Consider the following 25663-nt stretch of genomic DNA (forward strand, 5'->3'; position numbering starts at 1 on the left):
CTCTCTCTTTGCCACTCTCCCTTACTCCCTGGCTCTCTCAATTCTCTCCCCTTTATATCGGCTCTTACGTAATAGACGTCGGACTACGACGTACCATATACTCGTCAATTAGTTTAGGCTAAACAAATTTATTTCTGAGGCAAATTTGATTAAGACCGTAAAACTACTACAGGATCTGCGCATAATACCAGTGAGTCAGACAATGTTACAGAGTTATGCTTCAATTACAAGTTAATAGTTTTTTTAGTAGTCTGAACCTTCCAAGAAGATTCCCATGCATTCTAAATACCTACTATTTATAAATAAACTTAATTAGACGAAGATAATTTTGTAGTGCGAACATTCCAGACAGTATCAAGCTTTATAAAGGTAGATTAGTTCCATTGATACAGCTTCTAGTTCATGATCTGCGTAGGAATAATTTCGGGTAGCGCCATCTATACAATCTTATTGGTACTATTTATAAAATTCTTAATATATTTCCTGTTCATCATATTTTTCTGTAGTCAGTGCGGTATAAGTCGTCTTCAGCAGTCACGTTTTTCTTTTAAGTTCATTTATTTCAAAAGTTCAATTGGTTTTGCTGCTAGTTCAATTGCAGTATGAACCTTCAATAAAGTATCTCTTGTTTTACAAAAGCACAATATTTTAGTTGCTAGAACTACTACCTTTAAATTTAAATTTTATTGTTTCACTTTGAAGTACTTAAAAGAATAACGACATCAGGTGTTGTTAAAATGGGCTGTGAACTTCAGTTAAAATATGCGTTTGTAAATAAAATAAAAAAAGTAAACGTGTTTGAATATGTTGTAAAAAGGGAGCGAATATGGTTTTTGAAATGGAACGATGTTATAAAAAAAAACTTGTTGAAAATAAATTAGCAGCGTTAATAGTACAGAGCACGACAGCACGTGAGCCCATTGAATCAAGTGGTCTATATTAGCCGGATGATGTATCCGGTCGTTATACGCCACTGGCCGCCCTTTGTGTTGGGGTGGTTACCCCTTGTATCGAGTGGATGGAATGAGAACGGCAGCGCCGGAGGGAAAGTGACCGCTGATGTGATCACGAGCCGTGCAAATCGATGTTCGCTTCACCCCCTCGTCGTACAATAACCGAGTTTTCCCTTCAGACACGCCAACATATATATGTGTATATATATTATGTTCCCTTCCCCTAGCCCGAGCAGACTTCTTTTATCATTAAATATATAACTCCCTTTTTCCCATCCACTTTATTATTGAGTCGAGAGCGTAACTTTGATATTATGGCTTCCACGCGCGTTTGATGTTTGGAAAATATTTTCGAAGAAAACTGGAAAAATAGGGGGAAGAAGAAAAGCAAAAAAGGAGCGCGCATAAGTACAGTTGCTGTTTTATGTTTTCAAAGGAATCGCAAACATCGCTCAATTCTTAATTTATAACCTCGGGGATACCATATAAAAGTGTACGTATAGACCATTTATTCCACCGTACATCCTTAACCTATCATCCTCAATTCGGGCCAGCAGTATTATCACATATATCTTTCAAGGCATTTCTCTTCTCGTAACTTTTCAACTCTGAATAGTCGCTATTTTATATAGTTTTTATATGAAGATTCACAGTTTTTGACAGCTACTATGGATATAGATATGGATATAATATGAATGTATTCATGTGTAAACTAATTTAAACAATATTAAAAATTGATAAAAAAAATCAAAAAATATTTTGTTTAGTAAGAGTTCAAATATTTCATGCAAAATTATGGCTCATAATGTTTGAAATGTGTTACAATTTATTTTATCTTTTCAAATCTATAAAATTGAAAATGAAGCACGTAAGCTAAATTTCTTTCAAGCTCCATCTCTTGAATGAAATTAAATGTATATATATATATGTAAGTACAGTCTGATACACTTGTGTAAGATAATGCAAGATATCCAAGATGAGTCAGTCACAAGGATAAAGTATTATTAAGAATAAGTGTTTGATAAAAATGTAATGTTATTTCTTAAGTTTGATATAATGATAAGCCTTATTAAGAATAGTTAATTAAAATATTAACGGTTTATGTGTAGTAATTTTGTTATTTAACATGATTGCAGGCAGTTAAAATAATGTACAAAACAGAGGTGTTTTTGGGGGGATTAAAATGGGAAATAATCAGTGGGCGTAAATAAATAAATAAAACTTCGATACAATAAAACCAATAAACGGTCGCATCCCATCTGTCACGGTCCTCGATGGAATAGGGTAGACCGTATAACGCACGAGGCGATACCGTAAAAAGCAAATATCACATGTAAAATGGCTCAATAAACGGCGTATGTCCGCTAAAACACATGCAATTTGTATATGCGCGAGGGCATTACTACCGACAGGGCTTTTATTAACCACATCCAAATAAATATCGCATGGGGGAGAAGAATCGAAGGGGACCAAAAAAACAACCCTCCCCCCACATGTGTTTTGCGCCCCTCCTGTACACACACACGCACGCACGCACACCAACAAACAGCTTATCGCAAAAACGTGACCCATCAATGGGGAAATATGAATATTTATCAATAAACCCCTCAGGCACCCATCCCCCTCACCGGTGCCCACCCTTCTGGAAGCCGCCACCCTTTTGTGAATTGGATTTGCAGAAGGACGTCGCGTATAATTTTATTCCCCTGTATCGTGTTCACGATGTATTCAGGGCGGGCGCCCGGCGCGATTCGCTTCCACCGCGTCCGGAATACCAAAAACCTCCCTCCACTGATTCCGAACGCCGGCCACGTCCCAGGACCATTATCATCGGGGGGTTGCCGCGGCCGCTTGATTATCGCATTATCGAGGTGTATTGTAGCGCACTTAATGCTACGAAACAGACTTGTTTACTTAACATCTGACCTGGAAAATCCAATTCTTTGCCACCCTAAAAAAACAGAAATAAAAAACCGCATCAAGTTGTTACTTCAGCTGAAAATATGTTCCTGAACAATACATATTGTACAATGTTTCATATTACGTAACTGTAGTTGATCAATGAAATTCGTGTAAACCATACACATATTTCATACTTATGAAGTAAATACAAATTACAAAAGATATAAAATATACAAATCTTATAAAAGTTGCTTAATTTTGCCTATAAATAACTAGTAGTACGCACAGTACCATGTTTGAATTTACATCAGATTTAACTTAATCGTAAATAATTGTGTTTGATATAATATATATATAGGATACTGATGAGATTGTACTGTAGTTTGGAATGGTCAGTCTACCACGTATATGTTATTTTTTTATGGCGTATAAACACATGGTAAATATCCTTCAGCGAAGTATATGGCTTTTCAAAATGCGGTTATGTTGGCACCGGTCAAAAAATCTCATCTCGCCACCGGGGGAAGCGTAAAAAAATGGCCAGTCAGGCATATAAAATGCATTCCAAACATCCCTCCGGCGAACCCTCCTCGTCCCTCCCCCATACTCGCCCTTCGCTCGCTGACAATTTTTTTAGTCGGTCGCCGCCGCCACCGCCGTCGATCCCCTCCGGCAATAAAACATGCGAGCCGGGGGAAACAACCCCTCTCGAAATGACACGTGCACGCACTTTTCAGATTGCTCCCGATCCAATTCATTCCGATGATACAAACCCCTCTCCACCCTGCACACCCTTGCCACGCCGTAACGACGAACCGACAAAAAAAAATCAAATCCAATAACACGTTCCACACAAATCACCACCAATCAACGGTGTACCGTATAAAATATATGTATATGCATTCTGTTTTCCTTTTCCTTCAGCCGTTGATTTTTTTTTCGAATCTCGCACCCCTTTTCCACCATTCGGTAATGAAGCATTTTTCAACCCCCTTCTCGAAACTTGCCGTCACCCTCTGGAAGTATTTAATGGGCTTCATTGTATACGCACGTATCAGATAATCTACCCCTACGTGTAATTGAAAACTAGATTTGACACACCTTTTATGCGACAAAAGTTTTATTACACAACGGGCATATTTTCATGAGCAACCCCTAAAAAAGGGGTCGCAGCAAACCACAACATTAAGCACAAATGATAAAAGTAAATAATATTACATCTGTAATAAGGTTGACGTAATCAAATAAAGCCTTCTGCTTTCATGGCTCTCGAATATAATATAATTGCGTTACATCCAACTCTTGTAACCATTTCAGTGCTTCTCGACGTTTCTTGTACGATTTACATTTATTTTCAGTTACACAGTTTTAAACACAATTATTTATTCAATCGATTTAGAACATGAAAATAAAATATTTTTCTTTAAAATACATGAAATGTATTTATTTACATAATTGTTGCACACATCAAAAATACTGTTTCATAAAATACGAACATTGAACAAATTACAAAATGAAATACCAGAAGTATTCATTAATATTAATTTTAAAATGTGCTGCAGTTGTTTAAATATATATATAAATAAAACATATATATTTTGTTAAGGGAAGCGTAAATATTTTTATTTATTGCAGTCAGAGCAAATAAACGCGCCTTTATAATAGAACCACGCGAAACGGAGGGTTGAAAAAATAATTATTTACCGTTTTTAGCCGGCGAGTTTTAATTAATTGATTAATTAAAAAGAGCTAACGTATTTTTCATAATGAACGTATTAAAAGTAGCGTTGATTGAATAAACTCGGCTTTTCCATTAATAACGCTTTAAAGAACAAATACAGAAAAAGGAATTTGCAATTGAATTGCAAAATATCAGCGTATCGATTGGATCGAACCAAGGGCGGCGTGTGTTGCGTATGAGGATATTATGTAAGTTGCCACTTTTGATGTGAAGTGTACTTTTCACATATTTCTTATCTGGTCGCGTCGACACTCTCACACTTACATATATATGTACATATACATGTAGGGTGGATGGATGTGCATGTGTGTACAGGGCGAGAGGGTCATAGTGTAGTCTTCCAAATCCTCTCTGCCGGTAGGGCCCCTTTCGAGGGTGGGTTTTACCCTGCAGCAGCATCAACCCTCTTGATCCGATAAAACCTGACAAACATATCAAGATTTCCTTTTCCCCTGCTTCTCCTCACCGTCACCGCCGCCGCCTCTTTCTTTTCGCCTTCTCATCCTCCCGGCTCACTCCTTCCATCGTATTTCTTATCCGGAACCTCCTCTCCTCGGATTTATACAGTGTGCATGTCGTGAATGCTATACAAAAAGAGGAACAGGAAATAGGAAGTTTCGGTCGGGGGTTGATTTGGTGGAGAAAGAAGAAAAAAGTGACCTAGGGGTGGCCTCAATCAATGAAACGTAGTGCTGGGGGTTGGCACGGATGTTGGCGTGTTTATAAATGATGGATGCATTTGGGTATGTGCATGGTTGGTGCAAGGGAAAGGGGGCGGCTGCGGTCTCGGCGGTGGACCGCGACACAGTGACGTCACGCCGCGGTCCACCGCCGCCTGGATGTGGCCTGCGGTCACATTAACATTAACATATGTAGTCCTGGTACTTTGACGCGAACTTGTGATAACATTACAATTACAATCCCTCGCCTGACACGTCCATTTATTTACAAAAAGGACTATTACCAAACCGACAACCCACCATGCAAACATCTTAATTATTTAATTAGTTTTGAATCAATTATTCATTTACATCGTTATATACATAACGTTTCCAACGGAATTGAAATAAAAATGGGTCAAATACGATTGCGGTATTCACATTATGCTATGACATAAAAATGTCTCATGTGTATCAACTATTTAAATAAATGTATGTTAATTAGTTACTGGATTACTTTTTTATTTATATAATAGAGTTCTTTGAATACATCTTTGTCTGATGTCAGGAGTAGTTTGGATTAATTATTAGAAATGTAATTGGCCTTCGTGTGGCAAGTAACGATGTTTATATTATTTTCGCGTCTCAACAATGTTGTGCCGATCATCGCATTCCAATGGCCCTCAATTATTATATTCCCTATATAAATATAAACTGCATATTATGAAATTAGCTCTGTTAAGTAAAATACTGAAACGCAAAGTCAGAATTGCAGTGAACTGGAAAAACAAACAGAGAGCACACCATGTTTGCACGGAGCTGAGTAAACTCTCGTCAGCAGAGCTGCCGTCATACAGAAACAAGGGGCCGAGCCAACAAAAATAACAGAAGAGTAAAGAACGATGAGAGAAAATATCGGAATTTGAAACGTTCATGTTTATTTTGTGTACTGATGATTTCCTGTATTATTTATTTATTTATTTTTTAATATATATATTTTGTTTTGTTTGCAGACTGAGATTGCGAAGAGACTGAATGCTATAATCGCACAAATCCTTCCTTTCCTCTCGCAGGACCATCAGCAGCAGGTTGCGAGCGCCGTGGAGAGGGCGAAACAAGTTACCATGACAGAACTGAATGCCATAATTGGGGTAAGTGCGCTTTTAATTATGAAATTCGTTAATTTGAGTGAGTGGCAGTTAAATACACGGAACGCTATTTGACTTGACGAAGCGAAAACACACACACATACTATGTTTGCACATCCAATTGTTTCCAGAATGAGAAATATAAACTGGCAATAAAAATAGAAATAAAAGAATAAAAAAAAGAGAGAAGAGTAGAGAAATTGTAGAGGAGGAAGAAACACAATGGTAAATAGAAAACACATTTCAAGTAAGCAATGTTTGTTTGTACTTAGACTTTACTACTTGTATATGTTTGCATTTCCATACAGACAACCTACATTTTCCAGAACTCGTGTGTAAACAGGACGCGATTATATACAGGGTGGCGTTAAGTTGCCATCAAATTTTCGGCAATTCCTCGTAAGCGTCGGTTGTTCCCCTTTAAGCCCCTCGGAGACCCTGGAGCGTTTCCGTTCGACACCCCCTCCCCCCTTCTGAACTTCCGAAGGAATCGACTTTATCGCGCCGCGTCCCATCGATTCGGATCACAGCCATCCGCACGGTGTATATTATCGGAGATTACAATTTACACAGGCAAGGTAAATGTTCTGAAGCTCAACCGCTAATTGTCTTAATTTGTTGAGCTCATAGTAGGTTTCACGTCGTCGGGCGACTCGGTAAACGCTATTTGCATTGCTCGGAGGCGCTAAAATGCCTGTTTAGCACATCACTCATCGTCGGACACTTATTTATACGGTAAACAGACGGCAAGGAGTTTCATAACCTTCGTTGTGCGACAAAGGAAACGCCGGTGTATTTCGTCGGTCCTGGGGTTATTAAATTAAACAGAAAGGAGTGATAATGATGCTCCGGGCGCGAATCATTAACGGTATCCTTTAATAAAAATAATAATAATAAAAAAGGAGGAATACATAAAAGGAAGTAGTACTGAGGGGTTGTGAGATAAAAAGAGAGGAGTCCACGTGCCGTCCTCCATCGCAAAGTGGCAATCCCCGAGGGCTCAAAACCGGAGATTCAACTTCCGCTCCGACGCCTCCACATTTAATGGCCCCCAACGTTCCGTTTCCTCTTTCTCTTTCGCTATCTCCCTGGCCCCTAAAAAATGTATATTAAAAAAATATATGATGGGAAAGCGGAAGAAATGAAAAGTTGGTGGGGGGAGACGCGCGGGGGGATTAAAATTTAATAAGAGCAAGCGGGGGAAATGGGGTTGGAGGGGTTGGAAGGAGTCGAAGGTGCGCGCCGCGCCGTCTGAGGTATTTGTAATATTTTTATAACATTTCCTCGGGAAAGCGATTTGATGTTTCTCTCTGGCGAAAGCATCCAGAGCGGAAATACAAATATAAATATTTCATACACGTTTGCAAGACCCTATGATAAAATGGGAGAAGAATAAGAAAAGAAGTGGATCGTTGGCGAAGGGGGAGAACCGCAACGGTGCTGTAAAGTAAGTGGATGTGAGCATTGCGGGGGGGGGGGTGCTTCGCCCCTTTCAACCTACCCTCGTTTTCCATCCACCCTATCTCTCGTTCGCTATCTTTCGAACCACCCTGAAACACACACACATACACACACACAAGCAGCGTCGTGTTCTCGGTAAGCTCTGATTTCGTATTCAGGCCGCACGTTCCAAATTGTTTTACCCGTCCGACTCCGGAGATTGGACAAGAAAATTGGACAGGCATTGTAAAATATTTGTGGAGCAACTTTGGTTTGATTAACCCACTCTATTTCCTTACCTCCCCAACCCCTCCATAAAAGAATTCCTCTGCGGCGAAAATAATTCGCGCGGAAAGAAATTAAGGGTTTTAAATTTGCTCTTTCTCTCTCACTCTCCTTCTATGTTTTTTTTATAATGAAAGGCATTCGCTCGATAAAGTGTGTGGGTGATTGGAATGTTGATTAGGTGAGAGGCTTTTAGAGATTGTCGAGGGTGGCGAAGTGGCGAGAAGCGAAGGGAAGAAGGAATAAAGAAAAAAGAAGAAGGTGTATTAATATTTTATGGCTTTCGTAAGTTTATCGCGTAAGAGACTTATATAACGTTTCAAGTGTCGGCTAACGGCCGAACGGCGGCCCGAGGAGGGTAGGGATCATAAAAGTGGCAGGTTTTACAGCGCGCGCCTCTTTATTGGCATTTTATCAGCGCGTATAGTTTATATTGGCGTGCACCCAGTGTTACCGGGGCATTATTTTTTTTGTTTGTTTTAATATTGAATGATTACAATGTTGTTCGCGCTCGTAAAATTATTATGATCAACCGTGATGTTTTTATCCCTCGGGATGTTTCGCTACTTCACCCTCCATCCGTTACCGGTTTCCGGGGGGATGGTTTTTCCTTGAGGTAATGCAATCTTTAGAGCAGCCGCAATACATCTTCGGGTTTTTCCTTGTCTGTATGTGTATACGCTGTATATATATATATATATGGTGGAAAAGCGATGAAACACGGAGCAACGTAATCCGACGGAACAAAAAGTCTACAAACCTGATATAGAGGATCTCCTCTGAATATCAATGCATCCCCCCGGGGGAGATGAGGTAGCAAAGTGAAGCGTTCGCTTGAGATGGCATCCGCGTAGCAAATAAAGATGTGCGGCTTCTCTTCGATTCGATCCTTCTTTCTCCTCCGTCCCACTTCCTTCGCGCTCCGAGCATAAGCATATCTCCTGCTATCTTATGTAAGGAGGCGAGAGGTCGAATAACGTAGGAGACAGGACATGTCTCTCGGGTTGTCATCATCGATAACGGCGGTCTGCTCCGCTGCAGCCAGACGTTTACATAATTGCATCATGTCTTGTCGACGGAATATCAGCATCATCAACATCATCGGTAGCATTATATATATTTTAAAATGTTATTTCCCAATTTATTAGATTTGAACATTCAATTAATTATTTTTAGATGGAAAATTTAAAAAATCTAGTCAGTTATTAACAGGCTAAATACTTATTATAAAATTATATAACCATAAAATTTATTTTTGCAACTAATCTTCAGTTTGTTAAATTAGTTTAAAACAATCAAAATTCAGGACTGTATAATGTTGTTTAGTCCTGGAATAAAACATGGGAATGGAGTTTCTGATTTAGGTGTTTTTTGGTCGTGCAACCCCCAAACTAATTATTACGCACGGGGTGGGACGTGGATTGTTTTTTAGTGTATGCAAATCAATACCCATTCAAACATGGAACAACAATCCTATTAATACAGTCGGTTGGTCTCCGTCGAACGGCCGGAGGACTTTTAATTTAAAAAGTTCGCTGCTGCCGTCTGTGCGTCAGTTACATTGAATGCTAATTGGATTATGATAGTCCCGTTGGTCCCGCTTTTTAACGCGGTATTATCAAGTGAGCCCTTTGTGTGACCAACTAGCCGGACCAACAGTTCCATTTTAATTTAATTCTTCGTTCGTGTATGGGTGTGTGTGTGCGAGCACGAGCTTTTATTTATTTTTTTGCACCCTGTTCACATCCGGCTCGATTTTTTTCCTCGCCATTTTCCGTACCCCATCATCATCAAACTTTCGTCCTTTGTGATTCCTGCGCCGATGCATGCATTATTCACGCGTAATTGAAATGGAATTATGATCCGGCATTAATAAATAAACACCGCTGCTCCCCAATTCAGGGGGCATACGGAATATACAGAGGGGTCGGGCGATTAATGAAGAGTCATCGGATTTGTATTATAATTAGCGGTGTTACTTGCGCGCTGCGAACATTAATTATTTAACAGTAATTAGAGCGACATCTCGGCGCGGGGGTGGATGCTTGGATTGGTAGACGTCTAATGCCGTAATCCATCTCGTTACTGGGGTGAAGGGGTAACCGGCAGTCGAGGATGAGGGAGGTATAGGGGGTGGTTGGCTGGCGATGCCGAGCGGCACTCAGGGGGCTGCAAATGTAGTGTAAACACAACTTCAACTTTAAATTGAGCAGAATGGATCCGAGACACGTGACAAGAAGTTATATTTTTATCGGGGGAGAAATATGTTCAGCCAGATACTTGCTTGGGGTTTTCTTCTGGCCGAATGCACTCGACTTCTCTGGCACACTGGGGCAGCCATTATTTAAAATTCACATTGCCGAGAGCTTGCAAATTGATTTCTTTGGCGCTCTTTCCCTCCGATGCCGCTGCTACCGCCACCCTCCTCATCTCTCATCCCCATTTCCGACCAGCCGCGCCCCCCATGCTCCGACCGGAGCTGATGGATTTCATTATAATTACATTTTTCCAGCGCTCGAGCTGCCTGTTTAATTAACTGAAAAACGCTCAGCGCGATTTTTTCTGTTGCAACCCTCCACCCCTTCGCCAACGTTAATAATGTTACGTTATAGCATGAATAAATAATTGTTATTTTATACTCGCTCAATCCTGATAGCAATATTACACTTCATGATCAGAATTTGGTTTATTCAATTAAGTCATATAGCAAACACTGGAAATAAATCAATTATAATTATTTTTAATTGGTTCTTGAAATGAAGAATTAAATTTTAATATTAATTAGGAAATTGATACAAATGGGTCACATGAAAAATAACTTTGATAGATTTTATGTCGTATAATTTTGTATTAGTAAATATGTTATTTATTATAAAATTGAGGATTTACGATTTTATATCAAAAATTCTAGTATTTTCAAGACATATATAACTTAATTTCATTTTGTCTTTTATTTATACGATTGCGATTGTTTTCGCCGAATTCATCTTATACATATTTCCAAGTAAACATTCGCCTCCGCTCGGGGGGTTTGGTGAAATTCGTTGTGCACACCGGGAGAAAAGCGGATTCCTCGAGGCCCCCCAAGGGAGGAATCCTTTTGTTATTCATACAACGGGGCCGCCTTATATAAAAAGGCGAGAGCTTGCTTCACTTACCTCGCGCTACTTTACATAAGGTCTTTTCTATTCCCAACGATTTCCTCTCCACCTTCCTTTTCCCTCTATATATATACCCTTTTTTCACTTCCCTCCTTTCTTCTTATATTATTGATGAATTGCTCTCTTTCCCTCACCCTCAGCGTTATTGTTTTGCGAATTGAAATTTTAATATAGAAACGAATCCATTTTGATGCTCACTCCACGCTTTCTTGCTCCGATCTACTCTTTTCATTTCCTTTTCTTTACCCTATCCGCTTCCTTATCGATCATCCCTTTCCATCGAGGTTTAAATCTTCTTACTTGACTTTAACCACTTTATCCGGGAGATTTCCGACGCAGTCACCCGCAAAGTCTAGCGAGCAGATAAGCCGATTTCTGATCCCCACTTGAATGTCACGTCTAGTATATATCTATATATGTGTGTGTTTGATGCTTCGGGGAAATATCCATGGAGCAGCTTTTCGGCGTCTCCTTATTCTCTTTCTCTATCTATCTTTGACCGTTATTTTATTGTTTTTTTTTCTTCTTTCAGCAACAAAGGCCCGACCTGCCCAGATTGCTGCAGCAGATGCATGCCCAGCAATTACCCGCCCACGCGGCGCCACCCCTGCCGATGATGCCACATCCTGGTTTGGCGGGAGCACCGCCTAGTTCTGCAGCCAGTTTGCTCGGATTATCCGGGGCTTTGGCGGCTCCAGGACAACATCCTTTATCCATGTTGGCGAAGCCGGAGCTTCATCGCCCAGACGACGTGAAATCGAACAGCGGTTAGTATCACATGATCGATAGAATTTCAACAGACTCCCGCGAAAAGGTCTTTCGATGGTATCTAATTAGGGCGCCGCCGCTGGTGGCAATGTAACGACGCCGTAAAACATCGCTTTCATTGCGCGCTTACACTTTAATGAGATCCAGAAAAGTTTATGGTATTAAACGAGCAATAATATTTTATCTCTTAAAATCTGACAATTACGATGAATTAATCTAGCCAAGACAACTACCTCAATTTCTTTTCTTTAAAAGTTATCATGTACATTTTTGCTATTAAAAATGTAAATGTTGGTTTACATGTCAAATATTTATTATGTCAGTGATAGTATCAAGCTCAGAAGTACGTGTACAGGTTACTTGGAAAGTATCGCATTGTGAGTAGCTTTTTATAAATGCAAAAAGAAGATACTCAAGCTCGAAAAATCATTACAAGGGTGCAAAAAGTATGTGTTCAGGGGGAAAAGGGGATTGTGTGCTGGTTGTTTTTTTGTTGCTATATATCTCGAGCCTAGTAAACTCGACAGAGATCATTAAAAACCCGGCGTGAATAGAGGAGGGTGTGAAAATGCATATGAATTGAAAAAGAAGTGGTTGGATGTGGAAGAGGATGAAGAAGAGGAGGAGGTAGCGGCGGCGGCGCCGTGAGGCGTCACTCGCTGAGTACTCTCACCCTCCGAGTGCCGCTTCAGAGAGCGCTCGAGACGAATGTGATAACATGTTCCACTATCCGTCACACACAGCCGTTGATGTAAGGTGGAGAATGAGGGGTGAGGATGATCCAAAAGAAAGCAAAAGCAGACGTAGAGACACGCACATAGGGTGGAATACAAATTGCCCCCACAGTTCGGACTGCAGTAGCAATTTTCCGAGTGCGACCAAGCGCGAAACCCGGATTTGATCCGCATGATAAAATCATATTTAACGGGTAGCAAGGGGATGATCGATAAAATTCTCTATTGAATTGTTATAGGAAACGGTGATATCGCATTGCCAACCCTTCAAAACCTGAACGGTGCTTCCTCTTTTATTTTTTTTTGCTTAATTCCCGAGCGCCGCTTTTGGGGGTTTTGCGGAGATAATAATTCTACCCACTTAATTTACATATTAAAGGGGTACCCTTTTCTTCCTCCCTGCATAAAGATCAAAGAAGCTGATAAGTCATCCGCCATACGTTCACATGAAAGTAATTTATTTGCATTGAAAAGCGCGCCGTTTGTGAACGGTAGTTAGGCGCCCCCTTCGCACCCCTATTACACAACACTCGACTGGGTTTCTTCTTTCCCCGGGTCCTTCTTTGTGCGGGAGCCTCAAGTGGTGTGGAATGGAGCGAAACGAGGATTCTCCCTGTATATATAGATATAGATATACAGCCGCACTCGCCAAGATATATCTATATATATACTTTTTTGTGCCCGACTCGGAGAAGCGTCAGGGGATGCTTGGAATTGAATGACTCTTTCCATCTCCGTGGGGCGTTGCAGATTTATACATTTCAACGGTTATATATGTATGTATATATGGAGAGAGAGAAAGATATGTATATACTTATTTTTTTTGTTAGCCATCATTTCTGTACACCCCCGCAAGGGGGAAACAATGATAGTTTTGTATATTATATCTTTTTAACGAGGTCGAACGCGCCCTAATCGGTGCGGTATATATTCAGGGATCCGTGAAGAGATCTGCGTTGTCATGCCGACGAGGAGATGCTCTCTCCCTCTTGGAATGGGGTTTCGCTTTCCACCTCGGTTGCACTCGAAGAATAATCACGGAGGCGGGTTGAAACCCCTCGACGACGCCGCCGCCCCGCCGGAAAGGGGGCGCTCGCAGACGAACACTTATTTCGTTGTATCCGCCGCTGCTGAATCCAGGGAACCGTAATTGAGACTTCGCAACTGCTAATTAATTTGTTAACTTCGCGTTGCGGGAGGGGGGTTGGCGGCGGTGGTATCCAGTCTTCTGTTTTTGCACCTACAAAATTTAACTCTCCAATTATTGCCGCGCGCGTCGGCGGATGGAATCACCCTCTGAAACAAAAGCAAAATACCCAACAACATAAAAAAGTGAATAAAAATAAAAAAAAATAGAAGGGTAAAAAGCATCGAACATGCCGCCCCCGCAGCGAAATGTATGTGTTGCACATGCATTTTCCATGTCACGTAATTTTTGCGCGAATCACAAAAGCATAGATCCGACAAGCCGTAGCGGCAGATGCAGCAGCACCGTAAAAACGGGGCGACACGTTTTGTACATTTTATCTCAATTGTTTTCGTCTCGATTGTTCCATGTTGCCCTACCCCTGATTGGCCGATGTTGTCTACCCGTTGGATGCCGTTACCATGGATGCTGCAGGTATCAACTCTGCCGAAGAGCGTCACGTGAGTATCCATTGAATACGTAATTTGATTACATTGCACTTTGAAAATAACAAACATCAACCCCTCGGCGAATCGATTCCCATTCATTTGATGTTTCATTTCATCGTGCGTTTTGCGCCCTTTTGTTTTCATATATTTGTTTTAATTTTATTATTTTTTGTTTCGTTTAATTTTTTTTTTTCGTTTCGTTACGCTTTGGCGCCTCTAATTTCGTTTTATTATTATATTGTTTCGGCGTTAAATGTATTATATTTAAATGACGCATAAAATTTAATAACGTATATGTGTGTGCTCTGTTTGTGGGGGCGATAAAGCGCGCCGAAAACGGGGTGCGAAATATTTTAAAATTTTCGTTTTTATTTACATTTAACGCGTTCAACTCTCTTCAAATAAAAGCGCGCCGCGACGCCCTTTTGCCCTTTCACTCACTCACTCACTCACTGACTCTAAATTGCTCACTCTGTCTCCCTCCGACTCGCACTCCTACCGTCGTATAATATTTGTATTACATTGTATTTTATTGTTATGTCTGTTTCATGATTGGAGTGGATACGTCGGAGCACTCCACTTCCCATTATATTCCATATTTTATAGTTCAAAACCCTACGAACCTGCCGTATGCGCCCTTTGTTATCCTTCCTTTAAATGCTCTTCATTTGATTGATACCAGTTCAATTTTAACTTCTTCACCCTTTTGACATTTGCAATAACAATATCAACACCTTTATTTTTATTTGTATATTTACTGTTACAATTTTATTATTTTTTATAACTATGTATTTTGCAATTAAAAACAAATATATTTGTGAACCGACTTGTTAAAATTATGTAATCGAAAATATTGGAATGTTCAAAACTGCGCATTTTATTTTTTCATTATACGTTTTCGCATACTGAATTTGATATTATTTTGTAAGTAAGGAAAAATGTTTTTTTTTTACTTAGTTATTAATGTATTATAATTAATGTTAATTGAAATATTTTTTGAAAGCTATTATACTATTGGTTTTTATAATGATCAAATTATTTGATTTATTAAATAATTGAAAAATATTTAGAGTTTTATTAGCCAACACAATTTTAGTAAAGAAGCAGCGATTTTGGTAAAATCAATCCTCCAATTATCTTAATGTTCTTGAAAATTGTTGTTGAATATAAAAAAAAAAAACAAAGAATAACAATGAAGTAATTTTCAATCTCTTCTGATGGTACATTTAGTAACTATAAATGTTGATGACTTTATCTTGATAAATTTTTGTCTTCAACTTTAGAAATATGAAGAATTTGAAATTATTTATTTTTTTTGGTGCAAACGTGTCTCTTCGTATGTATGGCTAATTTTCATCCCTTTATATTCATTGGATCATATTTAAATATTCTTCATCTAATTTACAGAAAGTTTTATAAGTAATCAAATATGAGCTTCAATGAGCAAATTAACCTGTCATAATTGATTTTTGATTTAGTCGTAGCTCCGTTATTTTATTTAGCTATTAAATGAACGATGGCGCGTTATGCCGTCATCCCTTCTCCCCCCGCCGCTCGGTTTTAATTGAGAATTATGTGGATCCGCCGGGGACAAATGTAAAAATAATTACGAGCCTCAATTTATTTTACAGCCGAACTTTTAAACTAATTTACTCTCGGGGGCAGCGTCTAAACGATGAGTAATAAGAGAGCTTTTTGTTGTTGTCTTCGTCGTTTTCTTTGTCCACCCTCTTTCCGCTCTGTTTTTTACCCCATCCCACCGATGGAATTTATAGCTCGAGTTAGCGGCGGCAGCCGCCCCCCGGCCCCGGCCGGAAATACTTTTCTTTTCTATTTTCCGTTCTGCCCCTCGGAGAACGTAGAACGAGAGGGGCAGAGAAAAAGGATGAAAAAATAAGAGAAGTAAAAGGAGAAGACGAAGCAACAACGCCAAGGGAAGGAGAAAAAGTTTTTGTGTTTTGCTACTTCGCGCAATTTACGCTAATGCTCTGTTTTATTACCCTGCTATATATTTAGGGTTTTTTTCTCTTTCTTTTCTTATTCTATTCTCATATAGTATATATATTGGTTAGTCGTTCTTTTCCCTTCTTTTCGGTGTCTGTTTTACGCTTGGTTCTTATAAATATAAATTCTCACGGACGGCGGTCGGAGAAAATGATTGTTTGCATTAAGGGTAGAGACGTGAGGTGAAAATGGAGCAGATCGAGGATGGGATTTGTGCTGACCGCGTCACTTGGGGCGCCCCTCGAACTGTTATTGACTTTAAGGGAGGCCGCCTAACGTAACGGCGGTGCGGTTCCATCTGGTAAATCTCTTATTGGATGGGAGGTCTTCGAAGGAGAAGCGTCGCGAATAATCTTCTATCAAAAGGATTTAAGCTGTTGAAAGTGTAACGGTTGTAAATCCGAGGCATGATGTTTGCGATGACCTCGTTAGATTAATGGAACCGTGGGGGTCGCCGTAAAACTGGGAGTCGAAGCCATGGAGTCAAAGACGGGGGTGAGTTAGGACGTGGACGGGGATTGGAAAGGATAGGGAATGGTAGGAGTGGAGTAGAAACAGAGGGACCCAAATCAAATTAGTCCGGAGCGGCTTTAGTCGAGTGACAGATCGTAATGTCCCCCTTTTCCTCGACCGACACGTGCAATCACACCCCCGGATCTCGATTACAACATTACACCAACGTTGGGGTTGCGCGCACCCTCCGAACAATTTATTTCTTTCGAATTAATTTCACAAAGTGGTTTTAATTAAGCTGCGCTATTATTTTCCTTTCGACTCTCTCTCTTTTCTATTTCATTTCTGTTGCTGTTTTTTTTTTGTACATTTTCCCCTCATTCTTTGTTCGCTGAATTTTATTTCCGAAATATTGGGTGGGTGGTTTACGTGAGCGGCCTCGTGAATGGCAGGATCTAATATACATTCCTTTCGCATGCGAAACCGACCCGAACGATTCAGACGTATACATATTACATACATCTGTATGCTAAAACAAACCAATCTCGGGCAACAAGCTGATTCCATTCGCCGGCATGTTTCGCCCTTTCTCCCTTCCGTTTGCGCGAACCGAGCGAGATGGTGGTTGCGGGGGTGGTATGGGGTTTTGGGATGGGTGTGGGATGTTTGCGCTCTAGATTATTAACAACGCCAGAGGGCGGATTTGTCTACGCGATGGTGTCTTGTTTCTCCCCCAGACCGCAACTCGACCGCGGCGCTACACAAGTTTACATCGCAACCGCAGCTAGGGTTGAATGTTGCGGTTTGGGGTGAGTTTCCGTTCATTGCTCCCACACTTAGTTTACTATGATCTCGTTTACACATGCACAATTTCATTTCATCGTAGCTTTTTTTCTCTCTCTCTCTCTCGAACCCTTGATATATTCAATTTTCATCACAGCATTATACATTTATCCTCAATTACTCATATTTAAATAAAACCCCAATATATTCAAGATACTAAAGAGTTATCGTTATATTTAGTATACACTCAAATCATAATTTTACTATCATTGTTTATGTATGCACAATTTAATTTTATTACTCATTTTTAGAACTATTACTATAATCAATATTCATTACCGGTATTTCAATAAAATCTAAATATTTTTAGTATATTCTTAGAATAATTTATTATCATTGTTTATTCATATATAATTTAATTTCTTTTCAGTTTTTCAGAACGTTTAGTATAATCAATATTTATTACTGATATTTAAATAGAAATTTAATATTATATTTTGAAAATCTTAAGTGCTAATCGTTATATTTTAGTATACTATCAAAACAAATTTTATTTCATTACGATTTTTCAAAGCATTATCAGAGTAAATATTCATTACCGGTATTTTAATGAAAGCTTAATATTTTTATGAGGACTATATTTATTTATGCACTATTTCATTTTCTTAGAGTTTTTTTTTTAACTCTCAGTATTATTCTCAAACTACAATTACTACCAGCATAGTTAAATTATAATGACGAAAACAACAACTTAATGTTTCAAGATGCGTTTATTAACGTTTATTAGTATCGTTTATATATGCTCAATTTTATTGCATGATAGTTTTTTTATCTATTAATTATTACACCATTACACAATTTAATCAATTATTTCCAAATTAAATATAATTAAACTGAAAAAGAACAATCTAAATTATTCTAGTTATATTTATAATTCTTCCATAGACTCGTTTAAATTTCATTGTAATTTATCATATTATATATAATACATAATAAATTTAATTTAAATAATAATTAACAATGATTTAGAATAATTGAAATAAATATTATCAAGGGATGTTTAGTAATGAAAGTTTGAAATATTTATAAAACAAGGGTGATTTATAATCAACATTGCGAAAAGCCTTTTAATGGATTCCAGTCGGTTATATCATTTTTTTTAACTTTTGCGTATTGTTTTTTTCAAGCTTTATCCCGGCTCAATTCTTTCTCCTCAGCGTCTTACTTCTGTTATTAAGGAATCCTCACCCTCGGAATTGCGGAGTGGAAATCTTGCAAATCTCGCCCTCGCCTTTCACATTGAAATTCTGTAGAATTTCATCTCGTTGAGCGCTTTATTTGTTCCAGCATATCTCTGCGCTAAATGCCGGATGTTTTAGGGGAGCTGCGAGGGAGGGGCGGGAGCGTTTGGGGGGGAATGGGTGGCCTCCGGGGGTTTTAGGGTTCTAGACGTCTTGAGCAGCCACGAGCACAGTAGAATGTAATTAAAGCGCCACCACTCTCTCGAGGAAGTCACACATTTAATTAACCCGAGTCGGCGCGTAATCGCGATGTTAATGGAGACGAATATTTGATGGCGTCGTTATTGCTCTGATGGGGAAAGAAAGGCCACCCCTTCGGAACAACCGACCGAAGCAACCATCTCCAGCCCCCTCAACCCGCGCAAACTGAAGAAGTATTGATCAGTTTTAGTTTTCTTCCCTCGCTGCGTCGGGCGATGCGGAAGAATAAATTCAATTATCATTTATTAAAATTAAAGTTGAAAGCAAGAAACGCATTTATGTAAATTGGGGGTTCCTGCGGGGCGGTGGGGTTGGTTGGTTTTCGCGCGTCGACCGCGAAACGTAAATGAATAATAAATTTCCATCAGCCGAAAGTTTGGATTCTAGTGCAGTGAATTACCAAATTATCTCGCGGGTTTTCGGAGGGACGGGGGTAGCGAGATTTAAACTTGTGACAATACTAAGTTACCCAAATTAAATTTCGCGAAACCTCTTTCCGTCCTCCCACCTCCCTCTTCTACCAACACCCTATTCCTGTTTCTGTCTTTGTCTCACTGCAGCACTTTCCACCCTCCGCCACATAACTCAGTCTTAATTAAATTAAGAAAACTGCGCCGGGGAGTTTTGGATAGGGACCCTTCGCTCGCTGCCGCCGTTGATGCTTTTTTTTCTCATTTCTCTCTCTATATGTCCTCTTCTTCTCCCTTCTTTCTTTCCGCCTTGCAAACCCCGACGGTCGCGCCGGTAACGAGGCCTTTTGTTTCCCTCGCATTTGCCAGATGGGGTTGTTTGAAGGATCTGGAGTGTAATTGCACCTCGAGGGTGTCGTTGCTTTACCCCATTCGAGTTGTTCACACCCGACTCTCTGTAATTGTGTAATTTATGGAAGGAGCTGTGTGTTAGTCGCGCTCCTCAGTCCTAATTTCAACTGGCAAAGTGGGTAAATTGCGCACTCACGGGCTCCGCTTCGACTTACATTTACCCTCATCCAACCCCCTCGCATCCACGCAAACTTTATACGCCCGCATGTGTGTATTTATATAGCACAGTGTATGAGAGTGTGAGAGAGAGAGAGAGAGAGAAGTGGATAACATGTGGCTGGGATCGCGGTTGCTTTACATCACGCCATCAATGTTCACCGCCATTTCATTGCACGTCAAACAAAAGAATTACTTAATTACGCGACAATTGTTTATGCCATGCGGACGTTATCTAAATATCTAATTCAACAAGTGCTTCGGCGCCATCCCCCATGAGCTTGCACCGCCCCCAGTGTCAAAGGTACTTTGCCATCCCGAAACGCCGCCACCGAAGCCGGATGACTAATTACTAAACACTAATTATACCAATTAAACTTCACTAACTTTGCTCTAATGCCCACTCAGCGCAGCTACCAACTACATAACATTTCCCTGTATGTATACACACACACAAGTACCTATATTTTCAAACTCATTACTATATAAAAAATTTACCTAAGCTATGACAATATTCCGCCTAATCACATCTGCTCTATTCACACTATTTTATAATGCATAACCTCCGTTGGCAAATGCTCTCAGATCTGTCATTTACTAACTCATTACTACATAAAAATATGTCTTTATCTACTTATGTCATTTAACAATATTACATCTAATCACATCTGCTGCATTCACATTAGTTTATAATTTATAATTTCAATTGAAAAAGGTTGTAACTACTCCACTTAGAACTATAATCTGAATTGAATTATCAGTCTTATTATTTGCTGTATTGCTTAATATAGCCATGATTTGCTATTTTAGTGGCTTATGTTGTATCCACACTTTACCTATTATGAGATATTAATACAGTCAGATGATACTAAAACTGTACTATTTGTACTATAAAATTGAAAAAATGGTCGATGTTTATAAACCTCTTAAAAAATATAATTTATTAATTAAACCGCACGTGGAACGAAACAGCCAATTAAAACGCGAACAATTAATAAAAAAGTTTTATGAATAAGCTTCGAATTTATAACTTTCCATTGCGATTTACCGAGCGGCAAAAATAACCGGATATAAAATCTGATCAAACAAACATAAACAAAACAAACAGAAAAAGATGAAAATAAAACGGAACACACACATTTTCATTAATTAAAATTGTAAATTTAAATGTATACATTTATGTATAATTATAGCGTATCAACTGCGACCGTTGGGGGATGAATGCGTTTCGCGGGAATTACAAAATCGCCGCATTCAATATTCCACTTGCGTTTTATATATTTATTTTTTTGTTTGTTATTTGCTCCCGTCGCTCGTCGTCCGGTAATGAAATTTCTATTCAATTAAAATTACAAATTATTTATATGCGCCATGGATGAAATATTTAAAAAAAAAATGTATAAAATAAAATGAAAATAAATCGCGAGCGAATTTGTCAAATGGCCGCGCTGTAATTAAAAGTTTCATTTCATTAGTTCGAAACTTTATTGTAAACAATAATTCTGCTTGTATGTGCATGTGCTGCATATATACATTTTTTTTTGTTTCGAATGTAATTTCCGTGCGCCACGTTGAATTGGTAACTTTTATTGTCACAGTTCAAAAAACAGTTCGTCGCATGTGTACGAGTTACTTGTCGGTAATATATTTTGTAGGCAGTAAACTGTCACGAGGCTAAATAGGGAAAGGGGTACAAAAAAAAGCCGTGTTGGATTGAGCGTGTATGATTAGAACTCGGGTGTTCATGGGGTAACATTATTTCATATCGACAGATCGGAATCTATCAGAAACTCATAACGCGTTATTCTAATTCGATGGTTTTGTAACGATCGAATACACACATCGCTCATTCCATTTTCAATATTATCCAAGCTTTGCTTTAATGAACATTCCCAATGCAGTTGCAATTTATTTTTCGACATATATGAACAATTATTTTGCAAAATATTGTGATTGTTATTAGCAATAATTAATACATCCAACTAACTGTATTTTTTCTAATATATTGCAGATTTTTCTGCGCTAAATTTAAGACGAAAGTTTCTGATAATACGCACCTCTGTTTCTGTAGACAAATATGAGTATAAATTCTGTATTTTACCGTAATTATATTGAATAATTGCCACATTTTACAATTGGAAAATTTTAACTTATTCACAATAAAAATATGCAGCGACCGAAGTCTTCTAGCTTTAAAATTCACTTAGTATAACATTTTTTATTTGTAAAAACTGTTCATATACTTTTTTTGACTTCTACACACTTCTTCCATTTCTAAATATTCTTATCTGAGACACATTTTTTTTCTATAAACTTCGGTTAACATATTAGAATGTTAAATTGAATATAATTTATTCATTGAATAATTTCATTTATATTCTTGTTTTATCAAATTCACATTTGTAGACAATAAACTTAACTCTTAAAAAACTTATCACATGATTTATGCATCAATTGAAAAGTATTTTAATATTGATAAATATAATAAAAAAAACTTGTTATCTATTGCAGGAATAGTAATAGTTATTTTTCTTAATTTCGTGGAGTATCATTAAAAAATAATAAATAACTGTTTTTTTTTATCTCTACGGTGTAATTATATAATTATTGTTTAGATTGATAGTTTAGATTGTGCAGACACTGTATTCTGATAACTGGTATTAAATTGCGTACAGGGTGATAATATAGTGGCTGTGTACTTCTGAAAACCGCATTGTGTAATACATGTATTAAGGACTGTATAATTACAGACGGGATGCGGGAAGAGGAAATCCGCGTGTTACGTGCGTTATTAAAATTAATTAAAGCGCCAAGTAGATTTTTCTTGCGGCGTTATCGTTCATAATAGGCTCCGCACGCGATTCGTTCGGTTATTATAATCACATTTTATTATGATTGTATGAATTTAGCGGTTAGAAGATTGTCTGTGTATGTTAGTGCGTGATTGTGTGTGTGTGTGTGTGAGAGGGATTGCAGGGGTGGCAGCGTAAATATGCTTTACTTTTTGCCGCCCGCCCCCGTGCGTGCGTTGGGGGCAGCGTAAGCGGTTTACATGTTGACTTTCGTGTCCAACTTTGCGTGCCTAATGCCCTTTAGCCGATGCGGTTTATAAAAACATCAAGTTGGAAGTTGGAGGAGGCGGAGGCGGCGTCGGTGGCGGCAGTGCGATTAAATCTATTCGTGGCCGTGTAGTGATTAAGGTTTCGGTCGGTTTGTTGTTTCGGGCGTTGAAGGTGTTTCGATTCCCGCCACCCCCACCTGCCTCCAGCCACGTAGAATATGAACATATGTTAGCATCGGTTCTAATTTAGTGCGCTATAAATTGTTGGCGGACAGGAAACACTGATCGACTACAAAAGCGGTAATCAATTTGACCATCCCGTGCCCACATGTTATTACACTGGTATAACTGTGTGTAAATTCGCTAATTATTCTCTGTATGTATAATTGACCGCATCGGGAAATGGATTTTATTATCCCATGCCCTCCCATTATCTATTTATATTATCGAACGACCCATCAGTTTCTATTAAATTCACGCGGCGTTGATCGATCCGCACGAACGTACTCGATTTCATACAAACGTACACTTTACCATTAGACACGGGTATATCAATTTTATTTCAGTTTAATATTATTATTTATTTTTCTAAAACGAGTTAACTCCTTAATCAAACTCTTATTGAAGTCAAATATTCAATATATTCAATTAAATTTATTTGTTTTAATATTATATTTTAATTGGTCGCAAATGTACGTATTATCGAACATGCATTAAAAGAATATACTGTATGAACTTGACGTTACTGTATTTGGATTGTTTAATTTTCTTTCTTTCTTTCTTTCTTGTTATTTTTTGTTGTTGTATATTTAATGGTAATACATGAATTGGCCGGACGCAGTTCTGGTGAGGGGGAAGCTAGAAAAGTTTGTTAAATATTCGTGGGCCATTAAAAGTTTCTACAAGAGAAAATTAGTTCCATAAATCGATATAAATGTGCCCGATAAGCCCTTTTTAAATATGCAAGAGTTGCCGGGGCGGTCGGGGCCGGAGAGAGCAGTTCGGGAGGAACGCGCTAACCAACCCTGATTCTTATTAACACTGTTTGCCCGCTTTTTCCTACCCTCTTTTACGCCGTTGCAAAACTTTTTCCTCCCCTAATGGTTAAGTTCGGGCGGCGCACACCCCTACTAAAATATGTATGAGCACGGAGAATATTTTATGGGGAAGCGTAAATATTTAATTATATTATCTTTCAATTCACATTATCTACCCGAGTATAGTTTTATCGCATGCCTATACCCCCTCGCTATTCTCGGTTCGGGGGGACAATCCCCAAAAGCGTAATTGCTGCTCCCCTTTTCATGTTCTCCGGATAAAGAGCGCTTTTAACGCGGATGAGAATATTTATTGAAAGCTCTCGCAGATATTCTTTTTTTTATCTTTGACTCTTTCTCTCATCTCTTTTGCTTCTTTTAGACTGCGCATTCCATTGACGCGCGCCCATCAGACTGTCACATTCTGGTGGCACCCGAGGGGTTGTGTAGCACACGTGTAAAGTGAGTGAGTGCGAGCAACAAATAAGCGCCGCGTGGAAATGAAAGAGCCCTGCGATTTTTAAAGCTTCCCTTTGATCGCTGGGACATGCAGACGCGATAAATGGAATCCTCTGTGCGGGGGTGTTGGCATCCGTCAAAAGACGTGTGAACGAAATCGCGCACGCAGATATAATACAGAAATTTAACGCCGCCGCTCCCCCAGACGTGTCAGAATAAAAAGAGGAAAAAAGAAGATGAAGAAGTATAAGTAGAAGGAGCGGAAGAAAGAAGAGCGCGAGGGGTGTGATTGCAAAAAGAAGGAAAAGGGTAAATAACACGGAATATGTTAAACGCCGCCATCCGAAACGCACTTTCCATGCAAATATTTCATTTCGCATTTAATGTTTCCATTCGCCGCCTCCGCCGCCCACAAGTGGCGCCATCTTCACCTCGCCTTTGCAGCTCCATACGACCGTAATCGACGAGGTGCGAATACGATCGCGTCAGGTGTTTCATCTTTGAGTCTCAAACATCAAAACCGCAGCACCGTAATCACCCGTCAAATCCGCAACATGATTTAATTATATGTTATATTTTAATGCATTCCTAATTTGCCAACAACTTCCATCAATCTACAAACTCCGTTCGTTTTACCGCTATATATTTAATTTTAAATAGCTTTCGAACGTCCTTTTAATATGGATTCGACAAAATCAATCATTACAAATTTATTACATCCCTAGATTAAGTACTATTATTACTATTCAATTGAGATATACTATAGTGGTTATGGTATTGATCGTAATATCTATAGAGTAGTTAATTATAGTGAATGGTACAGTAAATTGTACGCTCATATGAGTATCAAGTACGTTCGTGTGGACAATAAGAAATTGTATATACCAACATTATTCATTTCTTGTCGAAAATTGGAATAGTTGACATAAAACGAAGATCACATATTTATGTGTATATTTTT

General features: G+C 38.9%; 1 protein-coding gene across 1 annotated transcript in view; it reads left to right on the plus strand.

Moving 5' to 3' along the window:
* The window catches only part of LOC108558372 (protein groucho-1-like), a gene marked incomplete at its 5' end in the record, with an annotated part of 50849 nt that overhangs the window by 14409 nt on the left and 10777 nt on the right, over positions 1-25663 (plus strand). Inside the window, 3 exon segments of the mRNA XM_017915268.1 lie at positions 6269-6406; positions 11822-12056; positions 14413-14438. Coding sequence (XP_017770757.1) covers positions 6269-6406; positions 11822-12056; positions 14413-14438 — 399 coding nt within the window.

The sequence above is a fragment of the Nicrophorus vespilloides genome, unplaced genomic scaffold, assembly GCF_001412225.1.
Source record: "Nicrophorus vespilloides isolate i.1.1-1 unplaced genomic scaffold, Nicve_v1.0, whole genome shotgun sequence".
NCBI classification, from domain to species: Eukaryota; Metazoa; Arthropoda; class Insecta; order Coleoptera; family Silphidae; genus Nicrophorus; species Nicrophorus vespilloides.